This window comes from Onychomys torridus, chromosome 7, assembly GCF_903995425.1.
Source record: "Onychomys torridus chromosome 7, mOncTor1.1, whole genome shotgun sequence".
In the NCBI taxonomy this organism is placed as follows: domain Eukaryota; kingdom Metazoa; phylum Chordata; class Mammalia; order Rodentia; family Cricetidae; genus Onychomys; species Onychomys torridus.
Genome location: NC_050449.1, coordinates 32,932,166 through 32,957,347, shown reverse-complemented (window position 1 = coordinate 32,957,347; position 25,182 = coordinate 32,932,166). Strand labels below are relative to the sequence as shown.

General features: G+C 36.7%; 1 protein-coding gene and 2 pseudogenes across 1 annotated transcript; all 3 read left to right on the top strand.

The window, feature by feature from the left end:
* Nucleotides 1-6,851: 6,851 nt before the first annotated feature.
* On the top strand, nt 6,852-7,790 carry LOC118587517 (olfactory receptor 150-like). Its single transcript, XM_036193543.1, has one exon. The coding sequence runs from the start codon at nt 6,855-6,857 to the stop codon at nt 7,788-7,790; it is 936 nt and encodes a 311-aa protein (XP_036049436.1). The 5' UTR covers nt 6,852-6,854.
* Nucleotides 7,791-8,927: 1,137 nt separating this feature from the next.
* On the top strand, nt 8,928-14,807 carry LOC118587555 (annotated as a pseudogene).
* Nucleotides 14,808-14,839: 32 nt separating this feature from the next.
* LOC118587554 lies at nt 14,840-20,950 on the top strand (annotated as a pseudogene).
* Nucleotides 20,951-25,182: the final 4,232 nt, after the last annotated feature.

Here is a 25,182-nt window from a genome sequence, read left to right as displayed (position 1 = left end):
AACAGCGAGACTGAGGGAGTCAATCTGAACACTAGTGTTCATCTCTCTCTGCATGCAGGCAGGATCTGACCCACTGCCTCCCACACCTGCCGAGCTGTCTCTCCTGGCAAGATGGATTATATGCTTTCCAACCATGAGCCAAATGAACAACCCTTCCTCCTTAAGTTCTTCCTTGTCAAGTATTCTGTCACCAGTAGAGAAACAACTAACTCAGGTGGTAAATATGATGCTACTATAGGTTATACAATACACTAAGGTACTTAGGGTGGAGGCTGTGTTTCTGATTTCCACACTTACTACATGCTAAGGAGACACCATATATGAAAAAAGCCAGAATCCTTAAATATCCCATGATATTGGTGTATATAATATAAAACAATTAACTATAATAATCATTTATCATGGGTCTTCAGATACATACAGCCACATTGTATTTCTGACCTTCATTTCCCTACTCCCAAGCACTGTTAATTGTCTTTCTCTCCTGCTTCTGTTTATTTAAGTGGGTAGTTCTATAACAGAAAGTAAGAGCATGTATTGATTTCTTTCCTTGACCTCCACATTAAGGGATGATTAATGAATAAGGACTAGTACTATGGTCGTATATAGAATAAAAGCAACTATCTCATGGAGTGCATGTGCACATCAGAAATTTTCTCCTTCATGAACAGCCATGACTCTCACTTAAAATGGAGTACCAGTGGTTTAGATACTTAAGCCATACAGTAACCTGCTGAGGTCTCCAACTTGTCCAAGTTTGCCCACACAGAGGGAATTCTATTATGCAGACCCTTCCAAAACTGAACTAATATTAAGACCAATATTAGCTATTGTAGGGAAATTTGTTTACACAATGCAAAAGCTCAAATAGTGGGAAGAAACACACAATCTAACAGCACACACATATGAAAATAAAGGGAAGGAAGAGCCTGATGACAAGAATTGCTTTCTGAGAAATGACTGATCCTGTCATTGTGGGACTATCATGAAATGTATTTTCACAAGCTAAGATTCCTGCTAACTCACTAGGCATGCAGCCTTACAAGATCATAAAGGCGTGTGCTTGTAGGATGCATAAGTATATGCCCTGTTTATGTTGATACAGGATTCACTTTTCTCCAGAAGGGCCTATTTCTAAATATAGTTTTTTGTTTGTTTGTTTGTTTTGTTTTGTTTATTTGTTTGTTTGTCTGTTTTTTGGCTTTTTCGAGACAGGGTTTCTCTGTGTAGCTTTGTGCCTTTCCTGGAACTCACTCTGTAGCCCAGGCTGGCCTTGAACTCACAGAGATCTGCCTGGCTCTGCCTCCCGAGTGCTGTGATTAAAGGCGTGTGCCACCACCGCCAGGCTAAATATAGTTTTTTTAATGTGAAGGTGTGCTAAAAGATTGGCCTGTATGTAGCTGATGAGAGGTGACAAGTCAGCTCTGATGTTCACAACCAGGATGACCACCTGACTAAGACAAATAATGTCAAGAGTCTGCCTTTCTATAAATAACAGGGAAGCAAACAGAGCATGGGCAAGACACTGAATTTACCATATTAATAGATTGATGTGCTGACACACTAAAACTAGCTAAAAATGAAACTAATTTGAGAACTGTAAAAGAATCAAAATAAAGAGAGCATTGCTATGTACTTGGTATTAAAATAAATTAGGCTAAGTATAAAGGGACTCTCCTAATTTGATCATAGACTCCGGACAATTTAGATTCCATAATTAATTTTCTCCTCATTTTAAAATGTCTATACCTTGAGGTAAATAAAATCTAAGATGTTTATTACTAAATAGGACTCAGAGATATTTTTCCTTAACAACAAACAGCATCCACTAAGAATTCATTTTATAAATGTATGAACATGTCAAGCAATAAGCATTTCAAAAAGTGAGCAGTAAAAAGAAAACCAAACACTATTAGTCACCTCTATATGAAGCTTTGGTTACCTTTACAAAATAACGATATTATAAACCCAAAATACCTGTGGGAGCTGGGTGTGTATGTTCCTACTTGAATGTTTTTGTTTCTTATTCATATGTTTAGCAAACTATAATTATATGTATATGCTAATAATTGTATTTCTAATTACTTGTCTATGATGTATAAGCGAATACTATCCTTTATACATCAGTATATGTACATATATATATAAAATGTGTGTACAAACACATCAGTTTATAGGGAGCTTCCTATTCTCATTTAGTAACCTAAAATTCACCTTTTGTTGTTTATACATAATTTTTAACTTTCAGACCTGGATCCAACTACCACAACTTCAGGAAAAAAACTGAGCCAATAACATCACCAACTATTACATTGTCTACATGGTTCACACAGGCTTTAGTCCTAAGATTTCTTCACCTTTTTCTAAGTTCTCCAAGTCACTATGTTTACCGACAGCCCCTTCACTGAAGTTGTGCTAAATGTATTGAAAGGCAGAAAATGATCAAAATGAAGAAACTGCCAGTTTTAGACAAGATATTAATTCTCCAAGTATATGGAAAAGAATAGAAAGTGCAGCTTTAAACTTCAGATTTTTTTTAACACAGGAAGTTGTTATCATAAAGATATTTAAGAACAGCACTTGATAGCCTTAATTGCTAGTTTTAACATAAGTATTGCCACAACTTACAACAGAGAGACTATTATACACAAGGGAGTTAAAGACTGTCAAAAGCAACTTTTAATTGCTTTCCTTCTCAACAATCATCCCGGATGAAAGTATTTCTCTAGGGAGGTGCCTTCTATAAATAAGTATGGCATTGCTTACATATCAATACTTTTTGTGAAAATAATGTCATTTTGGTGGGTTCTTTGGGTTGAAGCATGAGGAAACTATTAGATGAATCACATTTGTTTTGTAATGTATATGTGAGCCACACAGCAACGGAGATTTGGAATCTGATGCTGAAAACAGAGGGAGCCAAAGTCTGTTTTGAATTACCAGCACCAGCTTCATCTTGAGCTTCTAGCTTTAAAAAGTACTTAGTCTAGCTTATATCTGATCTGGACAGAGTTTTACAAGCAGAGAAAGAGTGAGTACCTTCGTTCCATTTGTCCTAGTTTTTTTTAACCTCAGTATGTTGAAAGACCCTCATGTAGACTAGTGTCTCCACAACCTTGGGGGATTTATGATAAACCTGAAAGCCATGACTCACATGTTGCAGTGTCCACATAAAAATGTGTTCTCCGATTATCTGACCATTTCTGCTTGGCATATCAGTTCTTTCAGTTTTTAATATGCAAGAGCACTTTATAATGTGGCTACAAATCCTTCCTCTGGCACGGTGCATGAAAGCACTTTATCCTATTCTGTGTACAGCCTGTTTCACTTGCTGGATGATGTTGCTAAAAATCTAGACCTATATCTACCCTGTTTTCTTCTTCTAAAAATATTTTCACCTTGATGCATGACTTTGGATTCTTGTAACTAAATGCAATTTGGAAAAGTTTAGTCTGTGTTAGGGATTCAACCCAGAATTTTGTCAGTGCTAGGCAAGCACTTTTGCCCAGCTATTCTCAGTATGTATATATGATCTAACTGATGTCTAGGTTTGAAGAACTTTGGCATATTTGTACCCTTTTTTGAGACATATGTGGTGTGTGTGAAAGTAATTGCCTAGGATGTACAAGGCCTTGTTCCTTTTCCCATAAACCACAAGTGGTACTTGCTTGTGCCTATAATCACTGTAAGATCACACTGTAGGTTCCAGGCCAGACTGGATTACAGAACTTATTTCTATTCTATAAATGTGATATGCCTGACAAAACTGATGTTAACATTTGTGTGAATTAAAGAAAAAAATTGAAAAAATATTTTCATTAATGCAAAATCCATTAACTATACTGATAATTTTGACATCTTGTCCAAGATACTGTTATCAAAGGTTAAAACCACATAGATTTTCAATAATACTATATTATACTATCATATTCATGGCGGTCTGTTACATGTTTGAATGAAGTTTTATGGTTGGTTTGAGAAAGATCTAAAAAATTATTTCCTATGCAGCTATTTAATTAGTCCAGGACTATCTGTTTTAAAAATAGTGTTTTTTTTCATTGAATTATATGATTTACTTTAAAAACACAATTAATCATTGGGATAAGACAATGATTCATGCCAGTTCTAGTTTCTTAATCTATGTTGCTATAGTTGTGAAAATGGCTTATAGTATTGATTATTATAACTATAATTTTTATGATGTGGAAATATGAAACTTCCAACTTTATCCTTCTCTTTCAAACTTGTGTTGATTATTCCAGGTTTACTGCATTATGATGAACATTTTAGAATCATTCTGTCAACATATGCAATTATAGGAACAGGGTTCTTCTAGACAATACATTGGACCAGAAAAATCAATTTGAAAAGGACTACTGCCAGTTACATGAATTGGTGTATTTGGTGCATTGAACAAAGAATTTATGTAAAAAAAAAAAAAAAAAGCCTCTTCTGTTAACAACCTCTTATGGAATTTTTCCTCCCCAATTCTCCCCAGATCTTCCCCACTTCCCTCTTCAAAATCTACACCCTTTCTTTCGCTCTTTCATTAGAATAAAAAAAGTCATCTAAATATAATAATAAGATAAAAATAAAATAAAACAAACCAGAATAGGACAGAACAAATGAACAGGAATAAAAGAGCCAAAGGAAAAGTTCAAGGAACACATAAACACACTGAGACCCACACATTTTTATAAACAGAAAACCTATAAAAACAAAATAGGAAACTGTAATTTTTAAGTAAAAGATCTGTACAGGGGGAGAAACTCCCAGACAAAGCACAGTGAAACAAAACAAACAAATAAAATAAAACAACTCAAAACTCAAAATATAAGCATGGTGTTCATTTTCTGTTGGCCATCTGCAGGACGTTTGGCCTGCCCTTAAGTGTAATTTGTACACCCAGTTAGAGTCTGTTGGACAAAGCTCATTTTCCCTCTGCAAATAGTTATCACTTATAAATAACTTCTGGCTTAGGGATGGGAACTTGTGTCTCCTCCCCCATTTAAGGCTGGAGCTCCTTATTTAATAGACTTATGCCGCCCTTGTGAATGACGAGTCTCTGTGAATTCATGTGTGCTTCGGTCCTAATGTGTTTAAATGGCCTAGTTTCCTGGATAGTCTCCATTCCCACTGGCTCTTACACTCTTTCTGCCTCCTCCTCTGCAGAGTTCCCTGAGCACCGAGGGGAGGAATTTTATGGAGAAGTCCCCTTTAGGGTTGAGCATTCCAAGGTCTCTCACTTCTGCACTATGTCCACTTGTGGGTCTCTGTTTTTTTGTTTTTGTTTTTGTTTTTGTTTTTTCCATTTACTGCAGGAAGAAGCTTCTCTGGTGATGGCTGAGCAAGACACTGATCTATGAGTACAGCAGAATGTCATTAGGAGTTATCTTATTGCTTTAGCATAACAGTAATATATGGTTTCCCCTAGGTCCCTGGCCTATCTGTTCTCAGGCTCTTGTCCACCCAGGCAGTGTTGGACATGGATTCCTTCTCATGGAGTGGGCCAAGTAGACTGTGGTTAGTTACTTCCACAACTTTTGTGTTACTATTGCACCTGTGTATCATGCAGTCAGGTAACCATTGTAGTTCACAGAGTTTGTAGCTGGGTTGGTGTGCGCATTTCTCTTTGGATAGTACCCAGAGTTCCCTCCGGTACCATGAGTACTAGACAGTAGGGGTGAAGGCTCTAGGTAAGTACCAGCTTGGCTTCTCTTTGTTCAATGAGTTATGTATTAAGGCCTTATCATCAGCTTGTAGAGTGAAATCTACAGCCTTGGCAATAGCCTGGGTTGACTGAGGCTTTCCATGGGACCCCTTTGGCCAATAACTTGTTTAGTCATAAACTATCCTTGGCACCGGAGGTTTTATTTGGTGGCAAGAGCTGTCTAGTTGGGACTTTGTCTTCCCTGTTACTTTCTTATTTCAATTTACATTTTGTTCCCATACGTATATATTTTAAGATGCTTCTACTATGTTATGTTTCCATATGACCCTACATGAAGACCAAACAGGGAGGGCAAGCGAAGAGGAGGCAGAGGGCAGCTAAAACGTCTTACAATTGTAAGTGCACAGCCTTTCATCCAATTCCTTAATTTTTTTCTATGTAGGTCACTGCTTTCATGTTATTTCAATTGGGTTGCTTTGTTATTTGTTGAAAATTTATAGAAACACTATTTACTTATAGATTGTTTTGTATTCTGTGACCTTATATAACTCAAATTGTAGGTAGATCTGTTGAGATTTAATATATACAAGATTATATCATTTACAGAGAGACAAATTTCTCTTTTTCTGTCCTGTCATGCTGCTTATAGTTACACCTTGTTTCTCCATCATCTAAACTAGCTCCTACAGTATGAAGCTGAAGAAACATGAATAGGGTAGAAAATCTTCTTTTAAAACCTAAGGGAGGGGTGAAGCCTTTTAGATTTTCACCATTAAGTATGATATTGATCATTGATATTTATCAATACTGCCATTATCTCAACATTTCAAAAAGTACTTTCTCTCTGCAGTCCTAATATGATTACAAATTGGGCATGAAAATCTATTGAAACACTCCAGTGAAGTTATCAAAGTAATTTTTCTGTGATTTATATTTGGATATTATAAGCCCTCACATAGTCTAGAGCATAAGTGATGATTGTCCTGTCTGATATTAGATTACATGCTTCATGTATTTGGGCTCCGGGGCTCTGACTAAAAATATTGACTAGGAACTTGCAGATAATTGGAGATATACCTGCTTGAAAAGACTCAAATTCTTGTAGAAACTTTGTTATGTAAAAATACATTAAGTATCTGTCTTAAAAACTTACTTTTCTTTCAGAATAGGATCCCAGAAGAAAATGGCAGAAGGAAATTATTCCATTGTTAAAGAGTTCACCCTCGCTGGATTAACAGAGAATCTGGGACTTCAGCTGCCCTTGTTCTTCCTCTTCTTAGGAATCTACATAGTCACAGTCCTAGGGAACCTGGGCATGGTTGTGCTAATCCTGTTCAGTCCTCACCTGCACACCCCCATGTACTTCTTCCTCAGTCATCTGTCTTTTGTTGACCTCTGTCAGTCCAGTATCATCACACCTAAAATGCTGGAGAACTTTGTAGTGAAGAAGAGTGTCATCTCTTATGCAGGATGCATGGCTCAGTTTTACCTCTTCGATGTTTTTGCTGTTTCAGAATGTCACATGCTGGCGGCCATGGCATATGATCGTTATGTGGCCATTTGTAACCCCTTGATGTATAACGTTACCATGTCCTACAAGGTGTGTTCCTGGATGGTAGTGGGGGTGTATAGTGTAGGCTTAGTTTGTGCCACAGGTGAAACAGTCTGCTTGCTTAGACTGTTTTTTTGCAAAGTTAATTATGTAAACCACTACTTCTGTGATCTTTTACCACTACTGGAACAATCTTGCTCCAGTACATTTATCAATGAAATAGTAGGTCTGTCTTTTGGTTCGTTTAATATTATTTTCCCAACTCTGACCATTCTCAGCTCCTACTTCTTCATCATTTCCAGAATCCTAGGCATTCCTTCTACTGAGGGCAGGTCCAAAGCCTTCAACACTTGCAGTTCCCACATCTTGGCTGTTGTTCTCTTCTTTGGATCTTTAGCATTCATGTACCTTCAGCCATCATCAGTTAGCTCCATGGACCAAGGGAAAGTGTCATCTGTATTTTATACCATTGTTATACCCATGCTGAACCCTCTGATCTACAGTCTAAGGAATAAGGATGTCAAAGTTGCCCTGCACAAGTTTGTAGAAAGAAGACAATTCATGTGAAACGGAGAGCTTTGTTAAACAAAACTTTACAATTGAAGAGACTTTGGTAAGGATACAGAAGAGACTCAGGACATCCTTGTGAGTCCTGAAGGATGCAATGCAGAGATGCATTGTCATATGTCATGAAGGATATAATACAGAGATGCCGAGCATCCTCATGAGTCATGAGGTTTTACTAGTGTTTGATTATTTTAAATAAAAGTGACCAGGGTGGTACTGGACTCTGAGGATGGAGTTTACCACCTCTCTGGGGTATCCCATAGTCTGCCTGCCCAAAAGTACCTATATCATTTCTAAATAGTTCTTAAAGAGCAAATAAATCCATATAGTTGCTTTGCTTTATAAGTGTGGAACACTGTTCTTTTTAAGTGAAATTTATTTTTGTTAAATCAGAGACTAATACTTTTATCAGTAACATTTCAATTGTTTAATTTTGGGGCTTTTTTGTGATCTTAAAGTATTATCTTGAAACTATAGCTTTCAAATAAATAATTTTAACCATTTAAGATATAAAATGCAAATGCAAATCTTATTTTTTACTGTGTTCATATATATGTATGTATAATTCAGGTGAGATGTACTTAAAATATGTAGATGTTGTATTGTATTGAAAGAGACTGAATCCCTTATGCACATAAGGGCAGGAGTGGATGTAGTATTCCCTCTGTTACAATTTCGGGATTATATATCACCATCTCTGTTTCCTAAATTTTTTTTTTTAACTTCCATAACTAAAGGATAGATTTTGCATTTCTTTTTTTTAACACTCATGACCTTTACAAAAATTTTAGTTTCAAAAGAGGCACTCTTGTGCTGAAGACATGGCTCAGAGGTTGAGAGCAAACTGTTCTTGCAGAGGACCCCTTGGTGATCCCAGACAGCCATGTTGGGCAGCTCCCAATCTTCTGTAACCCTCTAGCACTGCCCTCAAGTGCACAAACGCAGACTCTCTCACACATGTACATGTAACTAAAAATAAAAATAAAATATTTTACAAGTGCCGTTATTTTACAATTACATCCATACCACCCACTTACTCACATGGAAAAGGTACAATGGGAAAATCGTTTTCTGACTAACGACCCCCAAACTTACTGTCCATTCTGAAAACCAAAAAGTATTGATATTTTGAGGAACATGGAAAGAAAATCCCAAATATCTCCACTCTCCCAAATGAAACTTTTAGGATGTGCTAGTGGCACCGAGCAGGCTCAGGTTTGTGCACCTGGGAAGAACCATCCCCATCACCATGACGGAGAAGCTGTGGTACCATCCATAGGCCGCTCAGTTGCGAGACCTCCCTTTGGTGTAGCAAATCAAAAGTGAATTCTTTAGTCTGTTCATCGAAATACTTCTCAGACTCTTGCAGACTATGAACTTCTGTTTTGTTTCTGGGGCATTCTACATAGCTTTTGGTGTCTGTGCCCAAAGAATGGACCACATGGTATGGAGTCTTGTCTGCTTGGCTAAATCATCCCTGTATTTTCTGCTTTTTCTGTTGTCTGCCCCTTCGCTAAGACAGCTGCCTTGACTTCCCAGTTCTTATATTTGCAGGTAGCATGTATTTAGTGAGTGGTTTAGGTGTATGATTTTATCTCTTAACAATAAACTGCTGCTGCGCACAGGTCCTGCTGTAGCAATTGTATTTTGCTTAGTGTACTCTATCGCCCCCTGGTGGACATTGTAACTTTTCCACCTGAGCAAAGGTAAATAAAAACAGGCACATGAGAGGGGTAGAAGGGAGGAGAGTAAGGGGAAAATGTTGTAATTATATTTTAATTAAATACAAATAAATAAATTCAGGAAACACAGAAGGTGAGTTTTAGAACGACGCATTTTATCATGGGGAGATTTAGAGAAAGAACAAAGAAATTCTGAAGAGCAGACAGCCTCCAGGAGTGGAAGACTGTTGAGTCTTACTGTCTTAGGTTAATAAGGCTTTCCCAGGACAAAGGAAGGGATAGGGAAACGGCCTAGTCAATCAGTCCCCATTCCAGATGGCCTGCGGACTGTTTATCCAGTGGTAACCTGGAAAATGTTGTTCTCCTGATGCTTCCAATGTCTGGTCCTGTGACCTTCACCTCTCTATCGCTCTGATTCAGTTTTCAGTGTAGTCAACAGCTAAGATCAGAGGCATGCTGTCCTTTTCTCTCCAAACAGCAGCCTTGTGTCCCAAATCCCAGAGTTTGGTCTATAAGGTCTGACCCAGTGCAGAGGGAGTTGGTGGTGAAGTCTGGTGTCAATTGCCACTAGCTCTTGACAGTTCTTCCTGATGATGGTTTCACCTGGGTTTTCCATTTCTCCCCTGTCTCATTGTCCTGTACTTTTAATCTTCCACTACCATAGAGCCCTTCCATGTGAATTACAGATTGATTCTCTTTCTCTCCTTGGTATAGACTAGACTTTTCTTATCTACTGTCTTCTGCTTCACTAGGTTATACAAAGACAGCTTTGCATACAAAGAGGCATTCTCTCATCTTTAAACTCAGTCCCTCACAAAGCAGAGAACATGGACAAATTGTAGTTAGGTTCTTTCCAGAATATAACATAAATGGCTTGTAGCATAATTCCCAATAGAACTAAAGTTTGCTAGCACAGTCATCCTAGTCCACACTTCCATTGTCATCCTGGCATTCTGAGACCATGTCATAATTGCCCTTTAAGTTCTGCTTACAGACTCCTATGTTTCTGGCCCACATCTACTAACTCCTGCAAATTCCTATTTCAAACCCATTTCAGTGCTCATCAATCATCTGGTAAGGTACTCAGGATGATTAACCTGCTCTTGATATCTATTTCTTTGTTTCAATTTTATCCCTGTGACTAGAGTATCAAACAAACAAAAAAACAAAACAAAACCCACCACAGGGCATATTCCTTTTTCTTTTCTCCCAGTTTGAGAAGACATAGTACATTATGTCCAGCGGCAGTGTTCCTAGGCTCACAATGAAACAGAGCATCATATGGTGACTAATCATCTTGTTAGTTAGGAAGTAGAAGGTAAACAACAGAAAAGGATCCAGTGTAATCATTAAAGGAATGTCCAGAATGACACACTTCCAAAGGTTTCCACCATCTCACAGAATAGTATGTCTGTCACAAGCACTTAATACATGAGTCCATGAAAAACAATTCATATTTAAACTGCAACAAATCTTTCTCTATATCTATATTTATAGGAACTTGACCCACGTTGTGAACTTACTAATGTATAACACAAACACAAACATACACACATGCACATATATGGAGGTATCACATATCTATTGTTCTGAGATGCTTTACAAGGCTGTATGTATTAATAGTCATATTGTCCCAAGCATTGAAACAACTTTTTAAAAATCATAATGATAGGCAATAGACAGAAATTAGTATTTATGAATTTTTAATCTTCTAAGGATTTGTGCATGCACAAAACATTAAAAGTATTTAGATGAGTATATATGTCAAAACTTTGTAGTAATTATGAGAACTGGAAGATACTACACTGTGAAAATATTAGCACAAACATCAAATTGATCCTAAAATGCAGATGGAGCTCTACCACAAACAGTAACAAAGAAAATAAAGGAGAATAAAAAGTACAAATATATACAGTTATTAAATTCAATTGCATAAGAAAACAGGCACTCAAAGGTTTTAGTAATCTAGAAAAATGTGATATAGGAATGTATTTTACCAGGTGGCTAACTTTATCATATAATGTTTATCTTTCATTTCTCTATACAGACATACATTTCAAAAATAAAGAAGTATCTCAATTATAATGAACACATTTGGGGACCATCAGGATGTGATTGAGGAAGACTTGGAAAAATAAATTTCTTTTCTTTTTTTTTTTTTTTTTGGTTTTTCGAGCCAGGGTTTCTCCGTGTAGTTTTGGTTCTTGTCTTGGATCTCACATTCTAGGCCAGGCTGGCCTCGAACTCACAGAGATCTGCCTGGCTCTGCCTCCTGAATGCTGGAATTAAAGGCATGTGCCATCGCTGCCCGGCTGGTAAAATAATTTTTACTTATATTTGTTATAATTAGGTATAATTGTAAACACATATGAGGATATACACACACACATACTTCAGTTAGAAAATAATTCATGTGTTCTGTAATGACTCATACATATATAATCTCTCTCCAATTTTGTATTATACATGGCTTGGGTCTTTGGTCTCAAATAACGGCTCCAGATTCAACCTGCACCTGCCACAATTGCTCAAATACAGAAAATAATACTAGCATTGAACAAAATAGTATTTGTTGTATGTATGTGTAAAATAGACAATATTCCTGTAACTACAAAGGTATAGCAGAAATGATTATATCATGCTCTTTGAGGAAGCAGTAAGTCAATATAATTTTAGATTCACACCTATAGGTTATCTTCATGTCCTATGCCTCTGTATCTAATAGAAAATAATAATAGTGTTGAATAAAATAGTATTTGCTATATATGTAAAATAGACAATATTCCTATAACTACAAAGGTATAGCATAAATGATTATATCATGCTCTTTGAGGAAACAGTAAGTCTATGTAATTTTAGATTCACAGTTATAGGCTTATCTTCATGTCCTATACTGCTTCATCTAGAACAGTGGGTCTCTACCTTCCTGATGCTATGACCCTTAAATACTGTTCCTCACGTTGTAGTGACTCCCAAACCATAAAATAATTTTGTTTCTAGTTCATAACTGTAATTTTGCTACTGCTATGAATCATAATATAAATATCTGAGTCATGATGCACAGTTGGAGAACTGCTAATCTAGAAGCAACTTCTTGAATTCAAATTGTCTTTCCAACTTTTGTACATGCTTTAGTGACTAAATCTTATCTATTTCTCACTGATTCATGCTATAATCAGGTACACTTCTGGTTCATTACCTAACTCATCTGATATGAATTTCAACTTTTGTCCATTTTTAAAACATGTTAAATTCTGTAAGGGAAAATAGCATATTTCAAGCATTGTGTCCCATAGTTCAGATCTATGTTTTGATATTTGTTCATGGAAAACATCATTCATGGGGTATATGAATTATTTATTTGCTAAGTTTACATTCTTTTAAAACTTAACATGTAGGTATCAGTGATTTTTAAAAGGCTCTTAAAATGTGTTTAAAGCTATGTGTCTAACAAAAATTTAAGACATTCCAAAAATTTTTATTTAAAATTATTATAATTATTATGTCTAAATTAATAGTTCCATTCATAAATATGGAGAAACCATTAGATTTATCTCAACCCCAAGAACTAAGTTCATATGAAAAAAATTTCTGAAACACATTGTTCTTCAATTTTATTTATTTTTTTAATTTTGAAGGGAACCATGCCCTTGTTTTCCCTTGTTAGTCTGGTTAGGCAGTTCTTGTATATTATTTATTAGCATGAGGAGCAAAAAGCAAGCTGCTTTTATTAAACCCTCATGTAAAAAGTTTCAAATAATATGAATATATGAAAAATCTCATACTATTTAAATACATTTTTGAGTGCAATAAAAATTAAAATACTGAAAGATGTAGACATTCACAGTTTTTTTCTTTCAGATTTTTTCCTTTATGATAAACAAATGTATAATATTCTTTTAGTGCATATTGTTTAAATTTCAGGAAATTTGAGTGTTTTGGTTTCTTGGTCTTGACATGTCTCACATACACGCATCAAATCCTGTTATTACCAAGATCCAGGAGTGCTCCCTCTTGACTGGACAAATAGGAGACAGTTTCCCTCCATGCTTTCCAGAGAAGAGAGTACTACACATAGGATGTAAGAAGTTCTCAGAACAATGAATCAACTGTGTCAGAACTGCTCAAGGCTGGAATAGGTAGTACCAAGGGACTGGGTAATAGTTAACTCACTGCTACAGCAAAGTCATAAAGGGGAATGAATGCTCTTTGTGATGATTTTTTGAATGTCTCCTGTATTCAAAGTCTTTGAAAGCAGAAAAAGAAGTTTGCAGATAACTGGAGATGCCCATGATAATTTAACTTCTGTCTCTGACTTCATTGTGGATATGACAACAAATATTAAAAATTTTTCTTCTATATAAAATTATCTTTCCCATGACTTTCCATAAAAAATGAAAAAAAAATCATACACAAGAGGCTGAGTTTATTCTTGTTAGTTTCTCAGGGAACCCAGAGCTCTAATTGCACCTGCTTCTCATCATCCTAGCAGTCTGTATGGCTACAGTTGTAGGAAACCTGGACATGAACATCTTGATTCTGTTTAGTTGTCAACTGCACACACCCATGTATTATTTTCTCAGCAGCCCGTCCTTTACTAACTTATGTCAGTCCACTGTCATTATTCTCAAAATTCTGGAAAGCTTTGTAATAAAAAAGAGCATTTCTTTTACCAAGACTGCATAGCTCAGTTCTACTTCTACTGTGCATTTGTTGTTGTGGATTGCCACCTGTTGGCTACAATGGCATATGATCCTGAGGCAGTTCTCTTTGCTTTACAATGTAACCATGTCCTGTCAAGTCTGTTCTTGGATGGTAGCTGGGGTGTATGGTATGGACTTACCCAGTGCCCCAGCTCACACTGCTTTTCTGATAAGAGTGCCTTTATGTAAGACTGAAACAATAAGCCATTACTTCTAGGATCTTTGTCCATAACTGCAAACAATGATTGTCCCTGAAATGATCATCCTTATTGTTTACATCTTCATCATTGCTAGCATCCTCTATATTCAATCCAATGGAGGTAGATCCAAGGCCTTCAGAACCTGCAGCTCCCACATCTTGGCTGTTGTTGTCTTCTTTGGGACATTAGCATTCATGTACCTTCAGCCATTGTCAGTCATCTCCAGATGCAAAAGCAAAGTGTCATTGGCTGTTTATACAATGTTACTGTTGCTGTTATGTCCATGCAGAACCCCTTGATCCACAGCCTGAGAAATAAGAATGTCAAATTTCCCTGAACAAGTACCTTGAAAAAAAGTTTGCAGTGAATGAAAAACAGTGTTCTTTGACCAAGTCTTTTAAGTTATGGAGGATTGGAAAGGTAGCAGCCTAGAGGAAGCCTGAGGTTATTCCTAGTTCATTGTTATGTGGAAAAAGTGTAATGAAGACAAGGTTGGAGTCCCAGTTTCACACACACAAAGAGCAGGTCCTGTCTTGATCCCTGAGTCTAGTAACCAATTATAACCCATGTCACCTTTTGGAAATATTTTAAAGGCTTCCTCAGTTGATAATATAAATGTATATTACGTATATACATAAATATTGTACATATGCCTGACTTAAAAGACAAGACTCATTTATGTTATATCAGGTAATAAACACATTTATTTCTATATCTTTTGGTCTGATCATCAACATTTCTAAAACTATGATATCTGAAACAATTAAATAAGCATTTGGGATATACAATATGTATCCATAATTCTGGCTAACTATATAAAACTACATTAAAGTACATGAAAGCACAGAATATATTACATCAAAGTCTGACCCATTAGGATGTAACAAAACATGATAAAGAAAGATGATTATAAAATTGTAAAGAAATGGATATGAGGAAATTGGATTCCCAGGACAAGGAGGAAGAGGGGCACCTGGAGTTCCAGCTTCTCTGAGAGCCCAGCCAAGAAGACTCAGTCACTGTGCAGTGACTTCCTGCTGTCATGTTTTCTTTCAGATCCTGAAGGAGTAAAGGAAGTATAAGTTTGTCAGAGTGACATTATTATTCTTTTCCATGTACACAAAGTCCCCATATAAATTATTTCTGCTTTGGAATAACTTAACACTCTATATATGTACTTTAACTGGATCATCTTAGACAAATAAAATTTATCTTTTGTTATTACTTTTTTGTTGTTTTTTGTTTTTTGAGAGAAGGTTTCTCTGTGTAATTTTGGTGTCTGTCCTGGACCCTGCTCTATAGACCAGGCTGACCCTGAACTCACAGAGATCTGCCTGGCTCTGCCTCCCGAGTTCGGGGATTAAAGGCGTTTCCTTCCCCCTCCCCAATTAAAGTTATTTTCCTTCCCCCTCCCCTCAAGTTATTTTTTCCCCCTTCATTTCACCTGTACCCTTTTCTTCCCCTTTCTAGAGTGGATGGCCACACAAATCATTCTTATTTTTCTGGTTTCTGCAGCAACTCTGGATTATGTATTTATACCCAAAGATTTGAATCTAGTATCTGCAACAAGAGAGAGCATATGGTGTTTGTCTTCCTGGCTCTGAGTTACCTCACTCAATATTTTCTAGTTCCATCTATTCAGATCCACAATTCAGGATCTTATTTTTTTTACACTTGACTAGAATTCTGTGTATGGGTACTGTTTTCATTATTAATTCATGACTTGAAGTTCATTTAGGTCATTTCCATTTCCTAGCCTTTGTGAATAAAGGTGCATACAACGTGCTTGAACAGTAATCAGTGGAGTAGAATGCAAACTCCCTTGGGAAAAGGAGGGTATTGCATGGTCAAATGTTAATTTATCTATCTATCTATCAATCTATCTATCTATCTATCTATCTATCTATCTATCTGTCTGCTTGCTTGCTTAGAATTCACCACTCTGACTTGTAAAGTGGCTGCACTAGTTTACAATTCCATCAACAGTGAATGAGGGCTACCTTTATTTATTTATATAATTTATATATTTGTTTGTTTGTCTCTCTGCTTGCTTGCATAGAATTCACCACTCTGACTTTCAAAGTGGCTGCACCAGTCTGCAATTCCATCAACAGTGAATGAGGTTTACCCTTTCCCACATCCTCTCCAAATATGTTGCCTTTTGTATCCTTGATTTTATTCAGACTAGGGTAAACTGGAATCTCAAAGTTGTGATTTTGTTCTTGTTGCTTTCTTCTTTGTTTCTCTTTCTAATTTTATATCTGGACCAAGATGGGATGTGTCTAATAACATTCAGAACTAAGAGATAAGAGCTTAAGTCTTGGGGATATAGCTCAGTGGTAGAGTGCTTCCCTAGCAAGTACAAGGCCCTGGGTTCGATCCTCAGCTCCACACACACAAAAAAGAGCTTAAGTCTTATCTGTAGGATAAGAATTGAGATATTCACTGAGTTCATGTCACTGAGATACAATCCTTGATATTCACCTATAATGTTCAACTATATCATAAAATAAATTATTCAATAAAATCAGATTATTGTAACACTCCATTTTTTATTCTATTAGCCTAGAAAATATTGAGTGGTACCAAAATTCCATATGTATATTATGATTGCTAAAGGTCTTCACTGTTTTCTTTCCATAAAAACTCAACCTCCCTATAAAGGAATAATGCTGATTGAAAAAGCATTTTAAAGTAAGTGTCGTCTTCTTCTCTGTATGCTGAGTCCCATGGCAGCATACAGCAGGTGACAACTAGTGTTTGACCAGTTGACCCACCAGACATATAACTCTCTGATGAGTAGTCCCACTTGGCAAAGCCATGAGGTCACTGGCTGTGGAAACTGGTTGCTTTCTGTCTGTAACTTTTTTAGGTGCCGCTGCTCTGCCTCCCTAATAAGAGCTGTGAGGTGCCATTTAGCTGTAGATTTCCGTTTAAGATGTATAATTCTGATGAACATAAATATTACCAGAATATTTTTCTTTTACTGATACAGGAGAGTAACAGAATTCTCAGTCTCAAAGACAGCCTTTTACATATTTTGCAAAGACCTTAGAACTAGTCTGAAACAGACTAAGCTGCCCCTACAGAATATACACAAAGACTAATTCCCAGGTGTTGCTTATTGCTAAATCAAGGCCAGAGTATTTACATCTATAGATTAAGAATTTGTATTTAGAAGGATTATGTTTTTCCTATTATATTTCAGGTAGAGAAAGTCAATGTAATAAAAAGTAAATGTTTTTCAGTCAAATAGTATAGTTTTCCTTCTTTGTTTCTTGCAGAGAAAGAAATGCCATGCTATGTAGAGGAATCTTTATATTTGGTATAAATATAGAGGCACACAGCAGGCATAATCTTTATGAAAAGGCTCTTTAGAGGCTGTCAATGTAATATTTGTGATGAAAACTCTAATGTGATAAGAACAGCATCATTATTAATTGGTTGAAATTTTAATTATACAACACATTTATATAAGTGAAACTGATATATTAAACATTATCATTTCTCAAGTGAACAATTCATTAATTTTTAGTGTGCCTACAATGCTCATTAGCAAGCCTTGGTCTGCTGGCAGTCGTCCAGAGGGTGACTGGACTGGTCTACTTAGGTAACAAGCTCCATATTCTAATTGTAGAATATTTTAACCACCATTTCAAGAACAGCCCTGAACCCATTACCAGTGGTATACTAGGACTTCATTTTCTTTAGCAGCTGGCAGGCACTAGGTACTCTATGTTTCTATGGATTTTCTTATTAGAAATACTTCATTGGAGCCTACAATGTGTGTTCTCTTCTGTGTGATTTGCTTTCCTTGGCTTGGATCATGTTCTTTCAGGCTGTAGCATGTCTCTGCACTTCATTTCTCATTGTAGCATAACACTCCTTTTCAGGGATATGTGAAGCAGAGCTTTTTATTTACCACTGCATGGACAGCTGGTATGTTTCTTCTGTAACTATTCAAGTATTTCTGCCTTGATCATAACTTTACAACTTTGTGTGTGTGTGTGTGTGTGTGTGTGTGTGTGTGTGTTCATGCCTGTATGTCTTTCATTCTTTTGCATATGTACATAGCATTGAAGATTCTAGGTTATTTGTTAAACCTATGTTTCACAGTTTAAAGAACTGTAAAACCATTTTCTTAAATATTCCATCCTGTAGGGTGCCCAACCTCACCTGATAAGTCTACAACACTCATGACTCGGAGAGTGTTGAGGAAGGAGGGAAAGAAAAAGTGTAAGAGCCAGGGGACCAGAGTATTTGCTGTATGACAATGTCTTCTATATTCCACAGAGAAGCTGCACCTGTGAAATATTGATAGCATGTGACCTACACCAGATCTGCACAGTGACAACAGCGTCTTACATGCCAATACGAGTGAGGGATATTTTACAGGGCCTCACACCTACATGAAAAGCTACAGGTAATTAATAACTAATTAACTGCTGACACCTGAGACCTATGTGTACACACACACACACACACACACACACACACACACACACACACGGATACACATATATATGTGTGTTTGTGTGAGTGTATCCCCAATGATTAAAAAAGAAGGGCCATAAATTTTAGAGGAAGTGGAGGACGATAGGAGGAGTTGACGTGTGGAGAGAGTAGGCTGAAATTGATGTAAATGTAGTACTGTAGTATAAAATTCTCAAAAAAAAGTATTTAAGAAAAATAGTAAGATTGGGGGCAGTCTACTGTCTCCAGTCTTTCCAATGGATTCTGTCAGGTCTCAGCTGGAGCAATTAAAGACATGAAGGAAGTAAAAGATACAAAAGAAATAAAATTTATTTTTGTTTTCATGAAAAAAGACATTACACATAAAAGGTCATAACCACTCCACAAGAACGTTTCTAGAATTGATGAACATTCTAACCAAAGTGGCAGGATAAAAAAATAACTAACAAAATTTCAAACATTTTAATCTACCAATAGCAAACACACTGAAAATTAATTATGGAAAGACTCCTGTTCAATACAACCTTAAAATAAAAAGAAAAAGGAAGAGAAAGAAATCAAACAACAATTCCCATCACTGAAAGTATAAGATTTCTATAGTGAAATACTTAAATCTATGAATAAAGAAATCAAAGAAGTCATTACAAGTTGGAAGACCTTTGATGGTCATGAACTGCTAAAGTTCATTTTGTGAATGAGAATCCTACCAAAAACCATTTACAGATTTAATGCAGTACCAATCACCATGACATTAGTCAGAGAAATAGAAATCAATTTTAAAATGTATTGGTAAGAATAAAGATTAGCCAAAACAATCCTTAATTAAAATAATAATAGTAGGGTAATTACCAGGCCTGGCTTTAAATTACACCATAGACCCACAGAAAAAGGAAAGCTTTCATGTTGGTGTAAAGTTTGTGAAAATTCAATTGATCTATTGTGAGAATCTTGTATTCTATTATTTCCTTTTTATTATTTATTCCTAATAGATATTATTAACAGATTCTACATTTTCTATAGACATAACTGTGTTTATTATATTTATTCATAAGTAAAGATAGTCTACCTTTTCGCTTTCTAATATAGTGCCTTTAAATTTTATTCAGCTTTCTAACTGCCTAACCTAAAATTCTAGGATAACAGAACTAAAGTGAAGAGACATACACTGTGCTGTTCATTATCTTAAGTGGAAACTCTTTCCTTGTGGATACTGTTTACATATTAACATAAAAAGCGCTTTTGCTTCAATGGAAAAAATAGTACAATCAGGGCACAAGATGTTCTTATAACATAAAGTCACTTGCATCAATGATGTCTAAACCTGTGAGGTACTCGGTAGAATTAATAACCACTCTTGAAGCAGAGGCAAAACATATGTTAACCACTATGAGGTCGTTTCTTTCTACACCTCATCTTTTTAGGACTGCAAATTACCTGAAAAAAAGAAGGAGGTGGTTCCAAAGCTGCAGTTGCCCATGATCCTTGTCTTCCTAACACTCTGTGTGATTAGAATGATGGCAAACATGGGAATGGTCATCTTGATTCTGTTTAATTCTTGGCTACACACTACTATGTATTAATTCCTCATATCTGTAACTGTTTGCTTCACAATGTAACCATATCCTATCAAGTCTGTCCCTGGATGGTTGCTGGAATGTATGGTATGGGCTTACCCAGAGCCACAGCTCATACTGTCTTCCTGATAAGAGTGCTTTTCTATAAGGGTGATGTAATAAACCATTTCTTCTGTGATCTTTTCCCATGACTGGAGCTCTCTCACTATGCTTCTTTTATCAGTGATTTATTAGCACTGTCTAGTGCACTTAATGTCATTGTCCCACATATGACCACTGTTCACTCATATGTCTTTATCATTGTCAGCATCCTCCACAGTCCTTCTACTGAGGGCTGATCCAAGGCCTTCAGCACCTGCAGCTGCCACATTTTGGCTCTTTGCTGTCTTTTTGGGGTAGTTAGCATTCATGTATCTGTAGCCATCTCCCATCATCTCCATAGACCAAGGGAAAGTGTCACCTGTGTTTTATAGCATCTGTGTACCCATGCTGAAGACTATGATTTATAGCCTGAGAAAGTTGCCCTGAAGAAGTTGCTGGAAAAGAGAAATTTCTTCTGAACATAGTATTATTTTTTTTTCTGGAGTACAGCAAAGGACTATAAGCAGGAGTGTCACCAGTCAAGAAGTTATTGCCAATATATTATCATTTGAAAGACATTAAATAAAGGCAGGCAGATGAGTATTTTTAGATTCAAGCTGAAAATCGCTCCTATCTAGGATGCCTCAGAGTCCATTCACCCATCATAACTTTTCTCACCTCTTAAAAAATTTCAGCATGCCCTTCATAGGTGGTCATATTCATATTACTTATCTGGCCTTTTAAAAAAATTTTGGTCAATTATGCTTATCAATGAGTAAATCATTTAAGTACTTTAATACAGTTTTTGATACTTTATGTTGCTGGTCTTCTTTAATAATTTTATTAAGAAGCAAAACTCCATGTATTAATCTGAGGTGACTAAAGTAAGCATTTAGAACATACAAATTACACCCTAATCTTCCTAAGTATGTACAACTATATTAGGCGATATGGAAACACAGGATGAGTTCTAAGATCATTCTTAATCACTAGAAGTTAAGAATATTTTGAATGGTAATGAAAAGAATAAGCAAGTCTGAAGGCAATGCACTGCTTGTATTTGCTGGAGATACATGCATACATATATATATAATTTTTTCTCTCTTCAATTTATTTCCTGACAAGTCTAAACATTTTACCAACCAGAGAGCATACCAAATGTCTTTTACTTACTTTCCCAATTAACTTGTTTTTCAAAAACACAAATTAGGAGACTCAGAGACCAGCCCCCATTCACCCCAGAACTCCCATCTGGACCAGAGGTGAGTGCCTGGGGTTATAGTCAGAGAGGAAACCGCCCCTAGGTCCCACCCCTGGGCACCATCCTGGGAGGACCTGTCCAACTTGGCCCTAGGTTCCTGCCAATCAGTGGGTCCTGTGGAAAGGCTTCCCTTTTCCAAGACTTCAGGAAGACCCTGCAGTCTCCACACCCTGCCCCCAGAGCCATTTGCCTGAGACCCCAGCCACTTCCTGAGACTCAGAGACCAGCCCCCAGCTCCCAACTGCCCTGGAACTCCCATCTGGACCAGAGACCAGAGAGACCCACCAGTGGACACTACAACCTCAATGCCTTGCACCCACACCCATCTGCTGGAGACCCTAGCCACTAATGGAGACTTAGAGACCAGTGTCCAGTATTTCATACTGTCCCAGATCTCCCATCTGGACCAGAGCTTCATTCCTGTCCCGGAACTCCCATCTAGACAAGAGGAGCTCCCACCTGGACAAGATAAGGAGATGCCAGGGACTTCCTGAGACTCAGAGACCAGCCCCCAGCTCCCTAAATCTGTCAGCTATGTCTGGACAAAGTACACTGATAAGACCAAGAACGAACACAAGAGGAGATGGGCAGACGCCAAGAACGACATACAAGAAAATAAAGAGCAATACAGCATCACCAGAACCTAGCCCTTCTCTAACAGCTAGACCTGAACATCATGGAAAAGAAGAAGAAGAAGAAGAAGAAGAAGAAGAAGAAGAAGAAGAAGAAGAAGAAGAAGAAGAAGAAGAAGAAGAAAACAACCTTATAAGTAACATCATGAAGAGGCTAGAGCCTTATATAGAAGAAATCAAAAATAAAGTAGAGGAACAGACAAACAAAAATGAGAAGAACGTTATAAGAAACTAGAGGAAAGGACAATTAAAGCAGAAGAAAACAATAAGTCCTTGAAAGAAAATCAGGAAAAAACAAGGGAAACATTCCAAGACCTGAAGAGGGAAATAGAAAAAATTAAGAAGACACTAGCAGAAGGAATGCTGAAATAGAAAATCTGAGTAAACAAACAGGAACTGCAGATGCAAGTATAAGCAACAGAATGCAAGAAATGGAAGAGAGGATCTCTGGTGTTGAAGATATGTTAGAAGAAGAAATAGATTCATCAGTCAAAGAAAACACTAAAACCAACAAAGTCATGATCCAAAATGTCCAAGAAATTTGGGACACCATGAAAAGACCAAACCTATAAATGATAAGGATAGAGGAAGGAGAAGAATAACAACTGAAAGACACAGAAAATATATTTAACAAGATCATAGCAGAAAACTTTCCCAACTTAAAGAACGAAATGCCTATGAAGATACAAGAAGCCTATAGAACACCAAACAGACTAGACCCCCCAGAAAAGTCCCCTTGCCACATAATAATTAAACAACTAAACGTACAGAATAAAGGAAGAATATGTACGGCAGCAAAGGAAAAAGGCCAAGTGACTTATAAAGGCAAACCCATCAGAATAACACCTGATTTCTCAATGGAGACTTTGAAAGCCAGAAGGACCTGGACAGATATAATGCAGACACTAAGAGACCGTGGATGCAAGTCTAGACTAATATACACAGCAAAACTTTCAATCATCATAGATGGAGTGAACAAGACCTTCCAAGACAAAACCAGATTTAAACAATACCTATCCACAAACCCAGCCCTACAGAAAGCACTAGAAGGAAAATTCCAACCTAAGGAAGGCAGATACACCCATGAAAACACAGGCAATAGATAATACCACAGCCGTAAGCCCCAAAGAAGAGAAGTACACACACACTACCACCAAATAATAAAAATAATAACAGGAACAAACAATCACTGGACATTAATATCCCTTAATATCAATGGACTTAATTCACCTATAAAAAGACACAGACTAACAGAATGGATATGAAAACAGGATCCATCTTTCTGCTGCATACAAGAAGCATACCTCAAATTCAAAGACAGACACCTCCTAAGAATAAAGGCTTGGAAAAGACTTGCCAATCAAATGGTCTTAAGAAGCAAGCTGGTGTAGCCATCCTAATATCCAGCAAAATAGACTTCAAACTAAAATCAATCAAAAGAGATGATGAAGGACATTACATACTTACTGTAGGAAAGATCCACCAAGATGAAGTCTCAATTCTGAACATTTATGCCCCAAACACAAGGGCACCCACATATGTAAAAGAAACGTTACTAAAGCTTAAATCACATATAAAACCCCACACATTAATAGTGGGAGACTTCAACACCCCACTTTCACCTCTGGACAGATCGGCCAAATTGAAACTTAACAGAGACATAATGGTCTTAACTGATGTTATGGCTCAAATGGACTTAATCAATATCTACAGAACATTCCACCTGAACAAAAAAGAGTATACCTTCTTCTGACCACCCCATGGAACCTTCTCTAAAATCAACCACATACTTGGCCACAAAGCAAATCTCAACAGATACAAAACAATTGGAATAACCTCCTGTGTTCTGTAGGACCAACATGGTTTAAAGTTAGATTTCAACAACAGAAAAAACTACAGAAATCCTACAATAACATGGAACCTGAATAATGCTCAACTGAATCACCAATGGGTTAAGGAAGAAATAAAGAAATAAATTAAAGACTTCCTAGAGATTAATGAAAATGAATACACCACATACCCAAACTTATGGGATACTATGAAAGCAGTGCTAAGAGGGAAATTCATAGCACTAAATGGCCACATAAAGAAGCTGGAGAAATCTCATGCTAGTTACTTGACATCACACCTGAAAGCCCTTGAACAGGAAGAAGCAAAGTCTCCCAGGAGGAACAGATGCCAGGAAAATATCAAATTGAGAACTGAAATCAATAAAATAGAAATAAAGAGAACAAGACAAAGGATTAATGAAAGAAAGAGTTAGTTTTTTGAGAAGATCAACAAGATAGACAAGCCTTTATCCAAACTAACCAAAAGACAGAGAGAGAGCATCCAAATCAACAAAATCCGAAATGAAAAGGGGGACATAACAACAGACAATGAGGAAATCCAGAGAATCATCAGGTCATACTTCAAAAACCTCTACTCCACAAAACTGGAAAATCTAAAAGAAATGGATAATTTTCTGCATAGGTACCACATACCTAAGTTAAATCAAGACCAGATAAACCATTTAAATAGTCCGATAACCCCTAAGGAAATAGAATCAGTCATTAAAAGCCTCCCAACCAAATAAATCCCAGAACCAGATGATTACACTGCAGAATTCTACCAGATCTTCAAGGAAGACTTAATACCAATACTCTTTAAATTGTTCCACACAATAGAAGCAGAAGGTATATTACCAAACTCCTTCTATGAGGCTACAACTACCCTGATTCCTAAACCAAACAAAGATGCAACAAAGAAAGAGAACTACAGACCTATCTCCCTCATGAACACTGATG

Coding starts and splice junctions, on each gene's coding strand:
- LOC118587517 (XM_036193543.1), top strand. CDS start 6,855: ATGGCAGAAGGAAATTATTCCATTGTTAAAGAGTTCACCCTCGCTGGA.